Below are 17,784 nucleotides of genomic sequence, written 5' to 3' on the forward strand. Positions count from 1 at the left end.
GAACACTTCCTGGTATTAGTGCGCGCGATAGCGGTAAAGCGTTTGTCGCCTGATGACCCAGATCGTGCGTTCTATGTGCGTTTTGGGTGTTTTAGCGCCATCGGAGCTCGCGGAAAACGTATCGGATAACTTTTTTTCCTTTTTACGCAGTATACAGAAGAAGTCTTGACCTTCATTGCCATATCAGTCATTATGCCAGGAAAACTCATTTTTTCCGTGTAGCGGCCTGTAAAAAAAGCCCCCAAAATAGCAATTTCTGGGTGAAAATTGTATTTTGATAATGGTTTTTACCAAAAATAACATTTCTACAGAAAATGTCTGCTGAGTCTGTTGGTAAGCTATAAGGCACCCTTTTCTATCGGAAACATTGAATTGTCCGATAACCGATGTTTTGAGAAGCGCTAGCGTTTTTCTGAGAGGCAGTCAAATCGGCCGCAAATCGTTAAAAAAACTCCGAACCGGAACCCTAAGTATTTATTTGTAAGTGGGAATATATCATTTCAGATGTCCATTGTTCTACTTTTATGTCTTTTTTCTCTATAAAATATAACCTTTCCTTTTCTTAATTTTGTTCTGATTTTGACTTAACTTTGTTAGTGTTTAAACTCGCTATTCTGTTGTTCTGCAAAAAAGTCTACACTAGAAAGAGTAGGAGGTATCCATTGCCTCCATGGTATTCGAGAGCAAGCGATCTTGACCTTTGACCTAGACCACAATGCATCACGAACACATCATGTGACACACTTGGTCACAGTCGGCAGAATTTTGGATGAGTAACTACTGTTTGTTGAAAGAACGACAAGTAGACGACATATCTTCAGTTTTATTGATGAATGACAGCCACAAGTTTAGGAGGAGATCTAAGAATAATTTTCAGAGAAATCGGAACCTTTGATGGTGCCGCAGAGGTCACGTGATGGGCCCTAACACCACCCGGGCATCCAGACGTTGCCATAGTTGGACGGGTCAGCGGCCGGGTCATCAGCAAGGTCGGGGAACGGGACTTCGAACGGCTTGAGCTCGTTCAGCCGGCGGCGCATGGCCCGCTGTATGGAGGCATACTCAGCCGCATTGTACAGGTTCGACTTCTCAAGTGGGTCCTCTGAGGGGATAACATGAACACAACTGATTATCATTTTCTACACAACTGCAGTATGCTTCTTTACCGACTATTCAGTTGCCTTTAGATGCTTTCATTAAAGTGAAATGAATCCTGCTACTCAACATATGTATGGTGGCAACATATGGGTAAGGTGAATGCGGTCCCAACGTGACTAGGCCTGTATTCCCCCTCACCCGTTCAATCAATGATACAGAATTCAAATACAAATACAGATACAATCTTGAATCTAAGTTCATTACCTGCATGTATGCAGGTATGGTTTTGATGCTGGTGGGAACTTTTCGGTAGCCGGGGATGTAGGGCGCTGTATCTCGTGAACGGATGGTGCGAGCACGACGATTTTTGGTACGTGGGTTGGGGGTGGTAGCCTAACACTCAGGTTTGATTTTGGGCCTCCTGGCGTTTGAACTTGACATTGCAGGTGGCATTTTTGGTGTTTTTGGGGCACTTTTGGCGCTGTGTGTCCGGAACGATACGCGCGATTGCGACGATTTTTGGTGCATGGGTGGGGGGTTGTTGCCTGTTGCCTAGGATTGACTTTGGGCCTTGTCGCGTTTGAACTTGACCCGGCAGGTCAAATTTTGTGTCCGGGAGGGGTGTTTCCGGAGTTATATCTTCTGAACGGCTGGTGCTGGCGCGATGATATTTGGCACATGTGTCGGCGGTGGCTGAATAATGCTCAATTTTGATTTTGGCGCCCTTGGTGCTTGAACTTGACATTTTAGGTTACCTTTTGTGCGGGCACGGGGCGTGCGCTGTATCTCCGGAACGCAAGGTGCCATTGTGTTGCCATTTGGTACGTGAGTTGTTTGTGGTGTCCTGGTGGTCAGGTTTGATTTTGGGCCTCCTAGTGCTTGAACTTGATACTGTATAGGTTGACCCTGTTTTAGTGTGGTTGGGGCATCCTCCCAATATCTGCTTGGTTTTAAAAACAGATTATGGTTGGGTGTAGAACCATCATCTGGCCTGGGCTACCTTCAATGTATCAGGTTACTTAGTGGCACTGACAGTTTGCCAGATGACCGGAGTGTGCCAGATTATATATCTGTTGGTCAGGTATAATTGGAGTTTGCTTATTACTCTTTGTGGTGTTTCTAGAGCTGTATAGTACTGAGTTTTAAGTTCCGGTACAAGTTCCTTTACCCTGTTGGCAATCATGGTTGAACTTGAACTTAAACAGAAGAAGATGCAATTTTCTAATGTGGAGGAGAACTGTATAGAGTGTGGGCATAAGAGAAAGGTATGTGTATGATTTGTCCTGTGTTTCTTTTTGTTTCTTTGGTAATGCCATTTCCATACTGTATACAGGTAATTTGTTGTTTTGGGCTAGTCATATTCGCTTGGTTTTTGGGCCTGCTTAATCTATGGTACAGGCAGGGTTAAGTGGTGGAGGCTTAGCTTTGTTCTGTTTTAAATTCAGTATCGTTTGTTGCATTTTGTCGCGGCAAATATATGATGAAATTCCCCTTCTAAGCAACTGCTCATTGGTTTGCGGGGATGTTTGCTGGGTGTTTGCTTTGACTACAACAGCTTCTGAACTTTTCAAAGCTTCCATTGCCAGCAGCTTGCCATCTATAAATGGGATTGACAAGGACATTTTTCATAGTAAATTATGCTGTTAAATTTGGCTTAGATACTACAGGAGATTTAGGTTTGGGTTGGATGGATTGAATGAAAATATCATACCACCCTGGGGACTAACTGTTGCTGCTGCATGGGGGCTACCACTATTCATGTTGTCTAATGTCTATGGAACTACAGATAAAAGTATCATTGGTCAAATTATGCGAGTAAAATTCCGATGTCAAGTGAATAACACCCCAGAAATAAATCTTTAATGAATATCATTGGAAGAACACAAACCAAGGAGACTTAGCAGCTGCATTAGGTCAGTACATTGAAATAGGAAGATATTAGTATATCATGTGACAGAGTAACTACATGTGCATGGGCCATCTGAGACAAAAAAAGGTAGCGTCTCAACAACTTCAAAGTACTGTGGTTGGTTACATACTTAAGAAATCCAAAATAAGTAATGTTCATCCCTGTCCAAGCTTACAAATTCAGAAAATGGAATTTCAGAGTCAGACTTTTGCATGGTGCACAACCAACACAGTAAAAAGCTCATTTTTCCAACCACGTACCACAGACAAAAAGGCAAAAATACACAATAGGTCTACAGAAACCCAATACATTTCATGCAGGCCTGAGGTCTACGAACTCTTGTTATTGTTATGGTTTGAGATCTCAGTTATATTACTTTTGAATCTAAGTTCATCATTGTTATGGTTTGAGTTCTCAGTTATATTACTTTTGAATCTAAGTTCATTATGGTTATGGTTTGAGATCTGTTATATCACTGTTGAATCTAAGTTCATTACTGTTACAGTATCTCATATTATTTTTTGAATCTAAGTTCATTATTGTTATGGCTATATTGAAATCACTTTTGTTATTTTTGCTGTCATTTTGTTGGATGGTCCCCCAACTCTTGTTTGTCTTTGTTTATTTGAAAACCTAATAAAAAAAAAAATAAAAAAAATACAGATACAAAATTTAAACTCGCAATTCCGACACTAAAGTAGTACAGGTAACAGTGTCCACTAGGGCTGGGTATCGGTACAGCGTACCGGTACAAAACCGGTTTTTCTTATTGGACCGGTCCAGAAAAACCGGACCTGAAAAAATTAGGTGGACCGGATGTTGGACCGGTTAGAAAATTAACATATTATTTGATCAGGCATTCACACGTTTTGGCGCTTGCTGGTGGAAGAAAATAACAAGAGTGAAGTAGAGTAGAGTTTATTGTCATTTCTACCATGTTTTACAGTCAATCGTACAGGTGCAGTTAGCGTTGCAGGATTTTAAAACACCAGTGTAAGTCCAATACTCCACCAAACAGTTTTCTTTGTAGTGAAATGGACCATTGGTATGAGTCACACTGAATCAGGTCCAGGTTCAGGTCCGGACCTGGACCTGATCCTTTGGACCTGAACCGGACCTGGACCTGAATTTTCTGTACCGGTACCCAGCCCTAGTGTCCACCATTTGATTATACTGTTTCCTTCTATTTATCTAGCTGCGGCTAGTGGCGTTGTGTGGCCTTGGTGGGGCTTTGTGGCCGAGACAGGCCTTAGGGGCATATGTTCGGGTTCGGGCATGAGCGGCACCCGCCATGGCACACGAGTCGGGGGTAGGAGGAACCCCTAACCGATCCTTGGTCGGAAGTCCTCCTAGGAGACGGATACTCCAAACAACAAAGCTGCATCTGCTGGAGCCGCCTCACACGTTGCATACAGTTGCCCCTGTGAAACTTAGTGCTCCAGTAGACGAGAGGGTGGAGAAGGAATTGCACACCCCTCCTTCACCATAAAAAGTCATGTGCAGGTCAGGCAAACAGACAAAAAGCCTGTCTGCCTCCTCATCTGTCCAATCGACAGGAGAACCACATTTACATAGCGACATAAACAAGCTTACAGGTATCAGTGAAGATTCCCATACATAAAAAGAATTTACTTGAAGGAACGTACCTTTGATGTTGAAGAGAAAAGGTCCCGTGTCATCAGCTATCTCGGTAAGGATGCCCATTTGTTGCATCTCAGCGGGGGCATACCAGTCGTCTGAAAGGATATGAACATACCATGTGATCATGACAATAACGCACGATACATACAGGTATGAAAGAAATATGGAAAAACAAAAGGTAAACTTTTTATCAAATTAATCCTTTGCAATACATACCTTTGGGAGCCCGGTTTCCTGTTACCAGTTTGTAGTCTCCGATCCTTTCGAAAAAAAAAGGAATCACTTGTTTGGGTTTTTCGACAGATTTGCGTGTCCTGACATTACATAGTATCTTGCCAAGTGTTTAAAACATTGCCTGATTTTCTTAATGGAAACAGCCCTTCCTCCTGTGCTTCGTACGTACCTGATAGCGTAACGGTTTGCCCCGCTGTCTATGTCGTATACAAACTCATTTCTCGGTGAGTCTGCACCAGTAGAGATACTCTGCCACATGTTCTTTCCGTCTAGCCCAGGGTCTGTAGAAAAAAAATGGGAACATTTAAGATCAGACAAGTTTGACCTTCTTAGTACGATATATCTTACCATGAATTATTGCGACACCTAGTCTCCAGTTAAGTATGAACTTACCCTCAGTTCCGCCTGCCACAGACACGAGTGTAGGGAGGATGTCAACGCCGTGCATCATTCTGAAACAAACCACACAGTCATGAATGCATGGCCTTTTCCATGACTCGTTTAATGTGCCAGTTGTTCCCTGCGTTACCCAAATTTCCGTAATGGGTTTAAGGTTCCAAAATGTACAGAAAAAAATGGTCTTGTTCTTGACTAGTCCGTGGTTGGTACATGCCAAGACTCGTTGTGTTTGTCTCGGGGGCCTTTTCACAAAGGCTTTGGCATATTCACAACTGCAACTTAAGCAGCGGAGGGGACCATCCCCCAAAATCCCAATTGATGAAGAAGAACAAAAAAGGAGCGGTTTAAACTGGTAGAAACTAGTACTTCTACACAACTTTAATTGCTCACAATACATTATCTCTGTACATGCAAGTTGGTCAACTATGGACCGCCTTTTGTCCCCGTTACCCATGATAAGTGTATCCTGTCCTCTCCAGCATGTTGCCGTGTACGAAGGCGGGCACACGGGTCCCTCCCTCCCAGAACGTGCCTTTGGCGCCACGGAGAGGCCAGTTACTTTGTCCCTCTGAGTATTCTCCCCCGTTCTGTTGAAATAGGAAACATGTTAAGTGAACAAAAGAGTTTCTTCATCAAACAATAATTTCTGAGTGCTAATGTTAATAGTAGGCATGGAGACGACTTGAACTTTTTTCGTAGGCACTTTTCTGTTATACTTACGTCCGACATGAAAATGGTGAGTGTGTTGTCCCATAATCCTTTGCCCTTCAGTGCGTCCGTGACCCGCTTGATGGCGTCGTCAAGGGCTGTCGCCATGCCTGGGGGATCACGGGCAGAGGCGGCGGCACCGTTTTTCAGTTGTGGGGGCGAATATTTGTCATATCACTAAATCGAGGGCCGAAGGCCCGAGGCGTCGCGCCGGAGGCGCGACCCTTCTAGGGGGGTCCGGGGGCATGCACCCCCGGAAAAATTTCAAATCTAAACCCTCTGAAACGCTATTTCCTGCATTTTGAGGGGCAAATTTTGCTTCCAGATTAAGCTAACTTCAATGGCATTTCTATCAAAAATACATGTATAGTTTTAACTTAAGTTATTGAGGGCGACACCCCCAACATATTTTCACTATCTCGAGCGGCGAAGGTACGAGCCGTTGCAGGGTAGGTTCTAGAAATTCTTAAAATCTAGACCCTCTGAAACGCCATTTCCTGTATTTTGAGGAACAAATTTTGCAGACAGACTAAGCTGAATTTAATTAAACTTCTAGTAGAGAAAACGATTTTTGAGGGCGACGACCCACGCACCAACATATTTTGCACTACGTCGTCGTGAGCCCCGAAGACGCAAGCCGCCGCAAGGGAGTTCTGGAGAAATTTTTAAATCAGGACACCTTGAATGCCTTTTCCTGCATTTGAGGGGAACATTTTGCTTGTAAACAAATCTAAAGTTTGATAATGAAATTTCTACTAGATAAAGGTTGTGGGGGACGACGCTCCGGTAGCATTTTCCCACCATGTCCAGTGCCGAAGGCGCGAATCCTCGAGCTCGCAAGGGAGGTCCTTTGAAATTATGAAATCTGGACCCTCTGAAACGTCATTTCCTGCATTTTCAGGGCCAAATTTTGCCAGTAGACTAGCGAGATTTGATGAAATTTCCATTAGTGAAAATATACACAAGAGTTTCAGCTTGATTTTGTGTGTTTTAGCTTATTTTATCGTGGGGGCGACGCCCCCACGACCTATTTTTTGTGGGGGCGACCGCCCCCACTGCCCCCACGGTGCCGCCGCCACTGACGGGAAGGTAAAGTTTGAACATTTTTTTAACGGTTACAGAGAACAGACTCTGAAGTTACAAGTGAAGCTTAAACAAATAACTAAACAAAAGAAAAGATATTAAATTTTCAGTGAGATTGGGTTGAAAAGCAAAGACAAGTCAAGTGTAAGGTAAATCCACATACATGATGAACATGGGGAGGGGAGCGATTTTTTAAATAAGGTTATATTATGCATGCATCAGAGTTTGAAATAGCTGTGACTTACCTAAAATTGACTTCCTGTTGTCGTCCTGAATAGTCGAGAAGGTCTGCAGGTAGCTAGAAGGAACCTGTGGGGAAACAGATAATGTCACGATATGATGTAACAGTGTTATATGATGTTAACAGTTCTAAGTAACAGCGCGCGATTTCTCAAATGTTAACAGACTGACTTGCTCGGGCTATCTCATGTGCGTGCTCAGGTCTGTATGCCAACAGGTGGCACAAATTGCTTACACATCACAAGACCGGTACCCTCCAACCAATGGAAAGTAAGTTTTGTCACTGACATTAATTTAATCATCTGCTCTATTAAACTGCATTCTAAGACCATATTCGTTTGATAGAATCATTGGTGACGCAAGGGTAAGCTAAATATAACCATGACAACGGCGCATGCGTACTGTGTCCGGCCAGGACTAGATTCACTACCCCCCGACCCCCCTCCCTCCAAAGTCTCGATTTTTTCCAGCATACAAAGTATGCACAGGGCCTATACAGGGCAGTGTTTTCAGCCAGTGATGTTCTCAACAATGCTAGCGCTGTGTTCAATACCTGGTGAGGAGTATGCACAGACTGGAACGGTAGGTACAAGAACAGAGGGGTGTTGGGGTCGTGTTGACTGATGATGTTTTCCGCACGAGTGGCGAATGATTCCTACAAAGTAGACCAAAATGGACAATGATACAACAAACAACATAATCATTGATTCGATGAATTTCTAATAGAAAAATTGGGAGTTATCCTCGCTTCCGTTGACTTTATTCAGATTGCAACAGGTACAGTACAATGTAAGACACTAGGCAGCTAACTGATATTATCCTCGTTTCTTTTATTTCCAAAACCTTGTCCAATCCAGATATGTATGTCGATTAGAATCACATGAAGAGTAGCTAGCACCTGTATATGAAGATAATTGTGTATATGAATAAACTCAAACCTACCGTTGAATAAACGCCATTTTGGTCACTGATGGAAGTCTTCCCGTCCCAAAAGTCCAGTCCTCTTGCTACAAAATGATAGAAAACAAACCAAAAGTTTAAGGCCCATAATAAAACCATCCATAACGTTTGAATTTGCAAAATAAAACAAAAAGGGGAACTGATACATACGCACTTGATTTGATAATTTTCGATTGCCGGTAACAACGCAATAAACGTAAACCAGTGTCACCGCATTGCTCGACTTTTGTTTTATCATAGACAAAGGAGGTTAAAAAGGAATTTCCTTGAATAGAATAAGTAAAAAAAGAAGGCTGTGTTTTCAGTACCAGATTTATGTGTGTAGTAGTCCTGGCTTCCGTGGTGGTAACCGTAGAAGGAATCAAACCCTCGTTCTGTAGGCGTGTACTCCCACTTACAGGAACCTAGATGCCATCTAAGCATGAAATATGATCATCAATATTTCAACCTAGCTACGTACAGTCCTCAAACATAAATTCAAGAGCATCAATTTATACCAAAATGAACGGATTGGAAAAACCAACGTCATTCATAAATGTGTCCTTACAAATGTACTATTTGATATCACTGTGTTTCAGTTCTCGAAACATGAATCATTTTATGCATGAACAATTAAGACGTACTTTCCAACCATGTGTGTTGCGTATCCCAGTTTCTTCAGTTTCTGTGGGAGGAGTTCTTCATCCAATGGAAGTCCGTGGGGTTTCTTGGAATCCATAACACGCTGTGAAAGACAGGTAATACGAATTCCGTTTTTCTTGTGAGTTTTCTTTACATTCAAGCCATGTTTACAATCATAAAAAAGAAATATAAGTTTATATTCTTCAGTTTAAGGAGTTTTTCTTGCGTGTGAGATTTCTTCACATTGAAGGCATGTTTTCTATCTTCAAAAAGATATGAAAGTTTAATAATAAAAATGAACATTCTTCAGTTTAAGGAGTACGTAATATATTCTTTTATTATATTCATTTTTACCTGCATTCCGAGGCGGAAAGGAAATTTCCCGGTCAGTAGGGCAGTCCTGGAGCTACATAGATAAAAGCAAAACATGACATGTAGATTTTAGACCGATAAAACACTATTCAAAACATAATCTCTGTGATCTTTTCGCCATGAGTCGCTACTTGTGTGTAAAGTTGTTATTACAGTTTGGTAGCCTGACTGTGTGTGTGTGTGTATGGGGGGGGGGGGGGGGGTACAGCGTTTTCCCCACGCTACATTTTACTTACGGCGAGCATGTTGGCTGGGCATACGTCTGGTTGAAAATGACACCAGTAGTTGCTAGGGTGTGGAGATTCGGCGTCACCACATACGGGTTGTTCCAACTGACGTCACTCCATCCTGTGTAGACCAAGAAAAATCTGTGACGTAGAGGGCTATTAAGCGTTTGCGCGTACAGGTACAACATGCACAGACATGTATCATGATCATAACCATGCGATATGTACATTGTGCGATAATGGAAAAGAAAATATTTCAATAGAAAACACAAAAAGAGGCCTAGGGATCAAGTAACATCAACATTTCTACACATCGCTCATCCCCAAGTCATCTCTGGATTGGCTCTGAATAACAAAAGCGTGCATGTGACTCAGCTTAGACTCTATCTGGTTTCAAATATTTGAGGTGCTGAATATCTATATTAATTTTTTTTGTTATAGCCTTCTTGCAGATTCATGTACGACCGCTGGAGCACATATTTCATCACATGTGAATTCCTTATTTCAGAAGCCTTTCAATGGCTGGGTTTACGTATTCACGCGTTTTTTAGTCTACTCGGATACACTCAGTCCGACTCAAGAGCCATCCGTTTATAAACGGGCGCGCAACGTGAACGCCCAGCTTGCCAAACAAATTGCCTTAACGTTTCAATAGATACAGAAAACTTATGGCATAAAGAATAAAAAAACAAATTTTCCAAAGTGCCTTAATTGCTTTCCATCTGACCCCTGACCTGATTACTGCATAACTCACCGGGAGTGATACTTTAAGCGGAGTGAGCCCAAAAATGCGTGCGTGGGCAAACCAAACCCTTAAGTCACTAATTTACGGACCACCTGTCCTGATGAATCTTTTCCCACGTCACTCAGGTGAGAAACTGACGTTACAAGCGCCAGGAATAGCACACTACATTGGCTGATAACAGGCTAGTTGCTGTACAGCATACGTTTTCATTACTTGCTCGCGTTTATAATGAGAGTGTAAGGCCAGAGGGTCAGGCACATGTACGAACAATAGGCAGAATTTGCATGCGATAGCTGTAGTCCAAGGACATTCGTAAATGATCAGTACTTTTTTTAACCGGGCTTTGCAGGGAACAAATTGCTACTGGTTTCCCATAGTAACAAAGTTGTAGGAATTGATATAGAGTAATTGTTTCAAATACCATCATCATCTGATGAACACAGATTTGAAGTAACGTAGACATGTCCGTATCAAGTGAAATAGCAATTGTAAAGACGTCTATCACTATAAGGCATAATAATAAGCCCATAGTCAAAATGCGGAAATCTTGTTTGTTTCCCCCAGTATAATCTTTACAGGTTTGCGATAGCACAATAGTAAAGGGCGATGATATAGTATTGTTGGAGAGTAGCTTGACAAAAAGCTACGGCGAAAACATTCTGCATTTTCAAGAAAATGTTCCTTTCTAGTTCATTTTAGTACCATCAGCAATACATTTATATATCTTTCCTATCTGCAAAAGATTGTGAGCACTAATCACATTTAAGAAGGTCCAACGATTGCACCTCTTGTGACACTGCATCCTGTCTTGTTATTCTAAAAAACTGGCAAGAGGCAAGCACGGAGCATGACACCTATCCACCGTTTTGTAGTTGCGTACCTACCTAGGTCGTCGGCCACGATAAGCAGTATATGCGGTTTGGCGGTGTCTTGAGCCGTCCCATGTCCGAAGAAGCACCCCACAATCGCCAAGAAAAGAACCACAGCCATCTTAACCACTTTGCTGAGGCACTAAGTATCTTTTCCGGTCACAGGGTTTGCGTGTGTTTTACAAAACAACATACTCGTTATCCAGATAATGTAAAACAAATGTTAGCCAACACGTCATAGCTACCGTCATGTACTGGGCACAGAAACTTGGAAGCTGCACGGACATGGGTTAAAGCCTGCTCTAAGGTGTACGCATGAGGGATCTTCAGTGAGCTCTTATACCTAATACCTTTTGTCAGTCGTTGGCTGGTGTCTATTTTCTGCTTTGATTTCCTTTTATCTGAAAAAGACAGTCAATTGCAATTGTCTTTGCTATATATAATTTCGTTTATCGAAAATGTCTGCACGTCGGGTTAAAGTGGAAGTGTTCTCGAGCCTGTAGTTCTTCACCTTTGACCTAGACCACAATACATCACTGGAACATCATGGAACAGAGTTGGCTGAGTTTTTGATGAATAAACTTCATTGTTAGAATATTTTAAGATTGACTCATTTAATTATTAGACAACGACAAAGTAGACGCACAACATTTGATCTTTCATTATTCTTTATTCCATAGCCGAAGGACAGTCACATGTGAAGGAGGAAATTTAAGAACCATTTTCCCGAAAATAGAAGGCCTGTGACATAGAGGTCACATGCAGTGATGTAATGTCACGTGATGTGACATGGCGGTGACGTCACAGACCTGTAATAAACCTTAGCACCATCCTGGCATCCAGACGTCGCCATAGTTGGACGGGTCAGCGGCCGGGTCATCAGCAAGGTCGGGGAACGGGACTTCGTCCGGCTTGAGTTCCTTCAGCCGGCGGCGCATGGCCCTCTGTATGGAGGCATACTCAACCGCATTGTACAGGTTCGACTTCTCCAGTGGGTCCTCTGTGAGGATAATACAAGAAATGATGATTTACAAGTATTTTTTTCTATACAGCAGCAATACTTTTCAGGCTTACCGACCGTCAACTGTTTTCATGATCAGGTGCCCTTAAATTCATCAGAGTGAAATGAACTTTGCTAGTAAATGTTCCCCTGTGGAGTTACAACGCTAATGTGAATGCGGTCCAAAATGTGACCAGGTATTCAATGATTAAAACAAACGCCCAGTACTTTCTTCTGTTTTTTAAAGCTTTGACTGTTTCAGTAAGAGATCAGTTAACAGGTACATTATTTCGCTACAATTTCCATCGATGCTAAAGACAGTTAACGTTAAGTTCAATGTAGCGCACCTCTGATGTTGAAGAGAAAAGGTCCCGTGTCATCGGTGGCTTCCTCTGTAAGGATGCCCATTTGTTGCATTTCAGCGGGGGCATACCAGTCGTCTTCATTGAAAAATATGAATATATGCATTATGATGATAACGCGCAATAGAAGTAGGCATACAAAATAACTGAAATAGGGAAAAACAAAAGCGAGATTCTCGTCAAACAAAATAGGTGTGGTACGTACTTTTGGAAGCCGGGGTCCCTTTTATCAGTTTGTAGTCCCCAACCCTTTTGGAAAAAAGGGAATAATTCCTTTTATTATATTTCCACCTTTTACTATATTCACAAGATGTCCTGCTGGCATCTTAAAGTATTCAAAACACTGCTTGGTACATAGAATAGATGTTCGCCTCTACCCATTTTCCAACGTGAGAACACCCTGGGATATACCCTCCACTTATTTGGTTATTACCGTTCTTATTCCTACTTGAACTACATACTTACCTGATAGCGTAACGTTCTCCCCTACTGTCTATGTCGTACACAAACTCAGTTCTTGGCGAGTCGGCACCAGTAGAAATACTCTGCCACATGTTCTTTCCGTCAAGCCCAGCGTCTGTAGGTAACAGAAAAAAAACAGCTAACCAGATAAACAAAATAACGTATGCTAAGACCCACAGTAGATTCGTAATACTGATCTCGTCAGTAAAATAGCGCGAGTCTTATTTTTCATTTAGCTAGCTACTACAAGTTCCCTTCACGTACCCTCAGTTCCGCCTGCCACAGACACGAGAGTCGGGAGGATGTCCACACCATGCATCATTCTGAAACAAACCTACATGATTATTATCACATAATGATGGGCTGAACATGTTATGGCACGTATTCACCACGTATGTGATGCCTTGGTAATGTGTTATTTTCACCTTGATACTTCCAACTGCGTACTAGTCGCTGCCGTTCATTACATTGTGTGTAATAGTTAAAAGATGAAAGACCCTAACGTAAGAAAATTTCTCGTCTGAACCATACTTGATGCATGGTCAGGTGTGTGTTGTTAATGTCTCATGAGCTTTCAACTTTGACTTACTAACCTAAACACTTCGGTCTGTACTTGCCATTTGAACTACAAACCGCCTTGCAACGTCTAGTATAACATTGATGATGAACATTAACCGTGATAGGTGTATCATCTCTACACGTGCCGGCTAGAACTATGGACCGACTTGTGTCCCCGTTACCCATGATAGGTGTATCCTGTCCTCTCCAGCATGTTGCCGTGTACGAAGGCGGGCACACGGGTCCCTCCCTCCCACAGTGTGCCTTTTGCGCCACGGAGAGGCCAGTTACTCTGTCCTTGTACGTAATTTCCCCCGTTCTGTTCAAACAGAAAACCATTGAATGTACAACAGATCTCCTTGAACTGGTTTAATTGTAATATCCAACACAAAAATTGGACTCACCCAAATTTTCTTAAGGAATGAACAATCCGCTGCTGCCGTGAAGTCACATTATGCAGAACTGCAGACTTCCTGCATTTATGATCCACTGCTCACTGAGTCACGTGTTCTATCTGCATAACGTGACTTCACAACAGGCAGCAGAATGTTAGTAGCGACTACTTTCAATTTTTTTCAGACACTTGTTGAAAAAAAAGTTTTTGTTACTTACGTCCGACATGAAAATGGTGAGGGTGTTGTCCCATAGTCCTTTGCCCTTCAGTGCGTCCGTGACCCGCTTGATGGCGTCGTCAAGGGCTGTCGCCATGCCTGGAGGATCACGGGAAGGTAAAGTTCAACGCTTACTTGTGAGAACAAAATACACACATGCAAGGAAATGTTAGACGAATGATCAAACAAAGGAGAGTAGAAATTACATTTGCTATGAGATGGAGTGGAAAAGAAAAGATTATTCAAATGTAAGGTGAATCCACATTTATGATGAAAGTGGGGAGGGGGACTGGAGTAAAACATTGCAATGTATAATGTTATCTTCCATGCATCAAAGTTTCCAAGCTGTGATTTACCCAAAATGGATTTCCTGTTGTCGTCTTGGATGGTCGAGAAGGTCTGCAGGTAGCTAGAAGGAACCTGTGTTGTGAAAACGCACCGTGTCACAATGATGTAACGGACTGCAATTGTCAACAGACTTGCTGTCACTATCTCATGTGCGTGCTCAGATCTTTATGTCACTAGGTGTCACAGATGACATCTCTTTCCCCCGTTACTAGGCTCGGTTGACAAAGGCGTTTTCGGAGTGGCCTCCATGTCACTGAGTCGACTCGAAGTTGACATGGAGTCGACTTGGGGCTGAGACTCCAAGTCGTGTGTAAACCCAGTCCCAGAGTTCCTATTTCTCCAAGCTTATGAGGGGACCCTAAACATGGTACAGTGTTTTCATGTTGTGCGTGCTCAACGGTTCTGTACCAATGCTCCGTACCTGGTGAGGAGTATGCACAGACTGGAACGGCAGGTAGAGGAAGAGTGGAGTGTTTGGATCGTGTTGACTGATGATATTTTCTGCACGTCTGGCGAAAGATTCCTACAAAGTGGAGCAAAATGGATAATGATACAGCAAACAACAGAATCATTCATTCAATAAATTTCGAATAGGAACATAAGTTAGGAGTTATCCTTATGTCATTTTGTTCCAAACCTACCGTTGAATAGACGCCATTTCGGTCGCTGACTGAAGTCCTACCGTCCCAAAAGTCCAGGCCCCTTTCTTCCAAATGGTAAAAAACAAAATAAAACGTTTAAGTCTCATAATAAAGATGTACATTACGTTTGACCTCTAAAATTTGTCTTTTTTTAAAAATTCGACAAGCAAAAGAAAGGGAATGTGTAACATGCGTGTTTGAATCAATGTATTTTCATTGTAGATATCAACACAATTCCCGTAGAACAGCGCCAACGAATTGCTAGACTTTTGATTTGTTCTAGTCATGAAAGGTTGTGTTGTCAGCACCTGACATATGTGTATAGTAGTCCTCTCCTCCGTGGTGGAAACCATAGAAAGAATCAAAGCCGCGTTCCGTAGGCGTGTATTCCCACTTACAGGACCCAAGATGCCATCTAAGCAAACAATTTTGATCATGAATATTTCAGGTCACAGTCCTTGACACATGCATAAATTCCATTACACTAGTTGATGTGCATGTATTAACATTTCTCAAACTAAGGACATCCATAAATGTACTATATGCTATTATAATTTCTGTTTTGGTTTATGAATAAGATATTATGACGTACTTTCCAACCATGTGTGTTGCGTATCCCAGTTTCTTCAGCTTCTGTGGGAGGAGTTCTTCGTCCAAGGGAAGACCATGAGCTTCCTTATGAGATATAGTTGTCTGTGAAAGACACGTAACACTAGATCCGTCTTGTTGTGAGTTTTTCTTAAGGCATGCTTTAAATTATTAAAAGAATAAACTTGAGTTTACATAAAGATCTCATCATACTTCACTCTAATTTGTACAGTTTTTTTCAAACATACTCTTCTGTACCTGCATTCCGAGGCGGTAAGGAAATTTTCCGGTCAGAAGGGCAGTCCTGGAGCTACAAAAAGGAAACACAGAACATCTGATTTCAAATTCCTTAAACATTGTGCTGAACATAGCCTGTGTGACATAGTCGTCATGAGTGCTACTTAAGACTATGTTACTAGCTGATATATTGCCTCCTTCGGTCACTATTGACCATAGTAAAAACCCTAATAGATATCAGCCCTACAGCGCCGGCTTTAGCTAAACAATCCAATACGAGAATGACAGTCTCTGCCACACTGGGCGCATCTGTAAGCTGACGTAGGTCTGTTGCAGAGTTGCCACTAGCTTTAAAGCCGTAGGAAGGGGTAGATACAATGTTTTCCTTTCGCTACATCGTACGTACGGCGTGCAGAGTCGCTGCGAATATGTCTGGTTGAAAATGACACCAGTAGTTGCTAGGGTGTGCAGATTCGGCATCACCACATTCGGGTTGTTCCAACTGACGTCACTCCATCCTGTGTAGACCAAGAAAAATCTATGACGTCACTAGCTATAGAGAGGGCTAGTTACACCATGCGTTAGCACGAACAACATATACAATACAGTATATACAACATACAGATCATAGTCGTTTGTTGTGAGGAGATTAATGGATGCACTAGAAAAACAATGAAAAGAAATATCAGGTTCAATTAAAAACAAAACGTTACACCTGTAAACACCAACATTTCTTCTGAACCCTCCTACCAAGTATTTCTGTGCTGGCCTTAAATTACATAACATGTACTATGTAACTTCCGGTAATCTCGATTCAAATATACAGACGTGTAAGGTGCTAAATATTTTTAGAATGATGCTATGTGCAGTTACGACCGCTGCTGGAACATATGTTCAAACTCTTGCATGACATTAAAACATATTCATTTCAGATGCCTGAACATAAGTCACTAAGTAACATTCGAGACTTTGCTTTATACAAAACATATAAAAGTGATAATGAGTAGTAATTACTTATAAGACGTTCCTGTAATTGCAACTCTTGAACACCTTCATGACATGGTATAGCATCTGTTATATAAAAAAAAAACAGAGAAACATGGTGTAAGATACGTCTCTACCATATTGTAGTTGTCAATGAGTACCTACCCAAGTCGTCGGCCACGATGAGCAGTATATGCGGTTTGGTGGTGGTTTGAGCCGCCCCCTGTCCAAAGAAACACCCCACAATCGCCAAGAGAAAAACAATAACCATCTCGGCCACTTTTCAAGTGCTAACTATAACTAACTTTGTCGGTCGCTGTGTCTATGTGTGCTACATATAACAACCTTGGTTATCCAGCAGATGTAAAACAAATATTAGCAAACACGTCATTGCTACCATCCTGTACAGGGCACAGAAACTTAGACTCCTAACGGACATGCAGCCAAAGGGTTAAAGTCCGCTGAGAGGAGTGCAAATGAGGGGCGTTCAGTGCGTTCTGCAGGCGGTCAGCCCTTTTGATAACTTGTTGACCTAATACTTGTTGACCAAACAGTCGCTGGCCTGGCTGAAAATAACATCATGGCTTAAAGCCTAACGATTCCATCACTGCATGTGCATTTTGCCTATGTGAAACAAACACATTGGGAACACAGTTTGCTTTCGTGACTGCATTAATTCTGTAATGCGAAACGCATTGATATTTCATAATTCTCCTCAAGACTTAAACACGTGATTCTCGGTGTGTTTTGCAGACGCCAAGGTACGTATGAGTGCCATGGGAAGGTTTTGTCCGCATGGGAATCTTAAGCCAGCCGTGGACTGTATCCAAGGATTCCGTAGACTTTCCCACACAGTAGGAAAGTCTTTTCCGCTTCCTCTCACTGTG

At 42.2% G+C, this 17,784-nt stretch overlaps 3 protein-coding genes across 3 annotated transcripts in view; 1 reads left to right on the plus strand and 2 right to left on the minus strand.

The window, feature by feature from the left end:
• Positions 1-466: 466 nt before the first annotated feature.
• On the minus strand, positions 467-11,285 carry LOC118403591 (arylsulfatase B-like). The gene is made up of 15 exons (XM_035802342.1): positions 11,122-11,285; positions 9,502-9,613; positions 9,248-9,299; positions 8,896-8,996; positions 8,581-8,687; positions 8,255-8,319; positions 7,866-7,967; positions 7,318-7,381; positions 6,002-6,099; positions 5,732-5,868; positions 5,276-5,334; positions 5,052-5,163; positions 4,865-4,908; positions 4,654-4,743; positions 467-1,102 (listed from the first exon to the last, which is right to left on the minus strand). The coding sequence occupies exons 1-15, from the start codon at positions 11,225-11,227 to the stop codon at positions 924-926; spliced, it is 1,428 nt and encodes a 475-aa protein (XP_035658235.1). The 5' UTR covers positions 11,228-11,285; the 3' UTR covers positions 467-923.
• LOC118432770 (prokineticin receptor 2-like) overlaps positions 8,920-17,784 on the plus strand; it is a 43,745-nt gene continuing 34,880 nt past the window's right edge. Inside the window, exon 1 of the mRNA XM_035844389.1 lies at positions 8,920-9,009. The gene's annotated coding sequence lies outside the window, so the exon portion shown is untranslated. The remainder of the gene's footprint in view (positions 9,010-17,784) is intronic.
• Positions 11,764-17,184, minus strand: LOC118403590 (arylsulfatase B-like). Its single transcript, XM_035802341.1, has 15 exons — positions 17,063-17,184; positions 16,320-16,431; positions 15,935-15,986; positions 15,681-15,781; positions 15,397-15,503; positions 15,089-15,153; positions 14,869-14,970; positions 14,456-14,519; positions 14,101-14,198; positions 13,671-13,807; positions 13,195-13,253; positions 12,934-13,045; positions 12,674-12,717; positions 12,454-12,546; positions 11,764-12,106 (listed from the first exon to the last, which is right to left on the minus strand). The coding sequence occupies exons 1-15, from the start codon at positions 17,166-17,168 to the stop codon at positions 11,928-11,930; spliced, it is 1,431 nt and encodes a 476-aa protein (XP_035658234.1). The 5' UTR covers positions 17,169-17,184; the 3' UTR covers positions 11,764-11,927.

This window comes from Branchiostoma floridae, chromosome 16 (genome assembly GCF_000003815.2).
Source record: "Branchiostoma floridae strain S238N-H82 chromosome 16, Bfl_VNyyK, whole genome shotgun sequence".
NCBI lineage: Eukaryota > Metazoa > Chordata > Leptocardii > Amphioxiformes > Branchiostomatidae > Branchiostoma > Branchiostoma floridae.

What these genes read in the sequence shown, in the direction of transcription:
- LOC118403591 (XM_035802342.1), bottom strand. Translation starts at nt 11,227, where the DNA reads ATGGCTGTGGTTCTTTTCTTGGCGATTGTGGGGTGCTTCTTCGGACAT. An exon ending in GCCCAGCCAACATGCTCGCC is followed by an intron (nt 9,300 to 9,501) that starts GTAAGTAAAATG and finishes TTATCTATGTAG; the next exon opens with CTCCAGGACTGCCCTACTGA. An exon ending in TTTTCTCTTCAACATCAAAG is followed by an intron (nt 1,103 to 4,653) that starts GTACGTTCCTTC and finishes TTATCCCCTCAG; the next exon opens with AGGACCCACTTGAGAAGTCG.
- LOC118403590 (XM_035802341.1), bottom strand. Translation starts at nt 17,168, where the DNA reads ATGGTTATTGTTTTTCTCTTGGCGATTGTGGGGTGTTTCTTTGGACAG. An exon ending in CATCGTGGCCGACGACTTGG is followed by an intron (nt 16,432 to 17,062) that starts GTAGGTACTCAT and finishes TGGTCTACACAG; the next exon opens with GATGGAGTGACGTCAGTTGG. An exon ending in TCGCAGCGACTCTGCACGCC is followed by an intron (nt 15,987 to 16,319) that starts GTACGTACGATG and finishes TCCTTTTTGTAG; the next exon opens with CTCCAGGACTGCCCTTCTGA.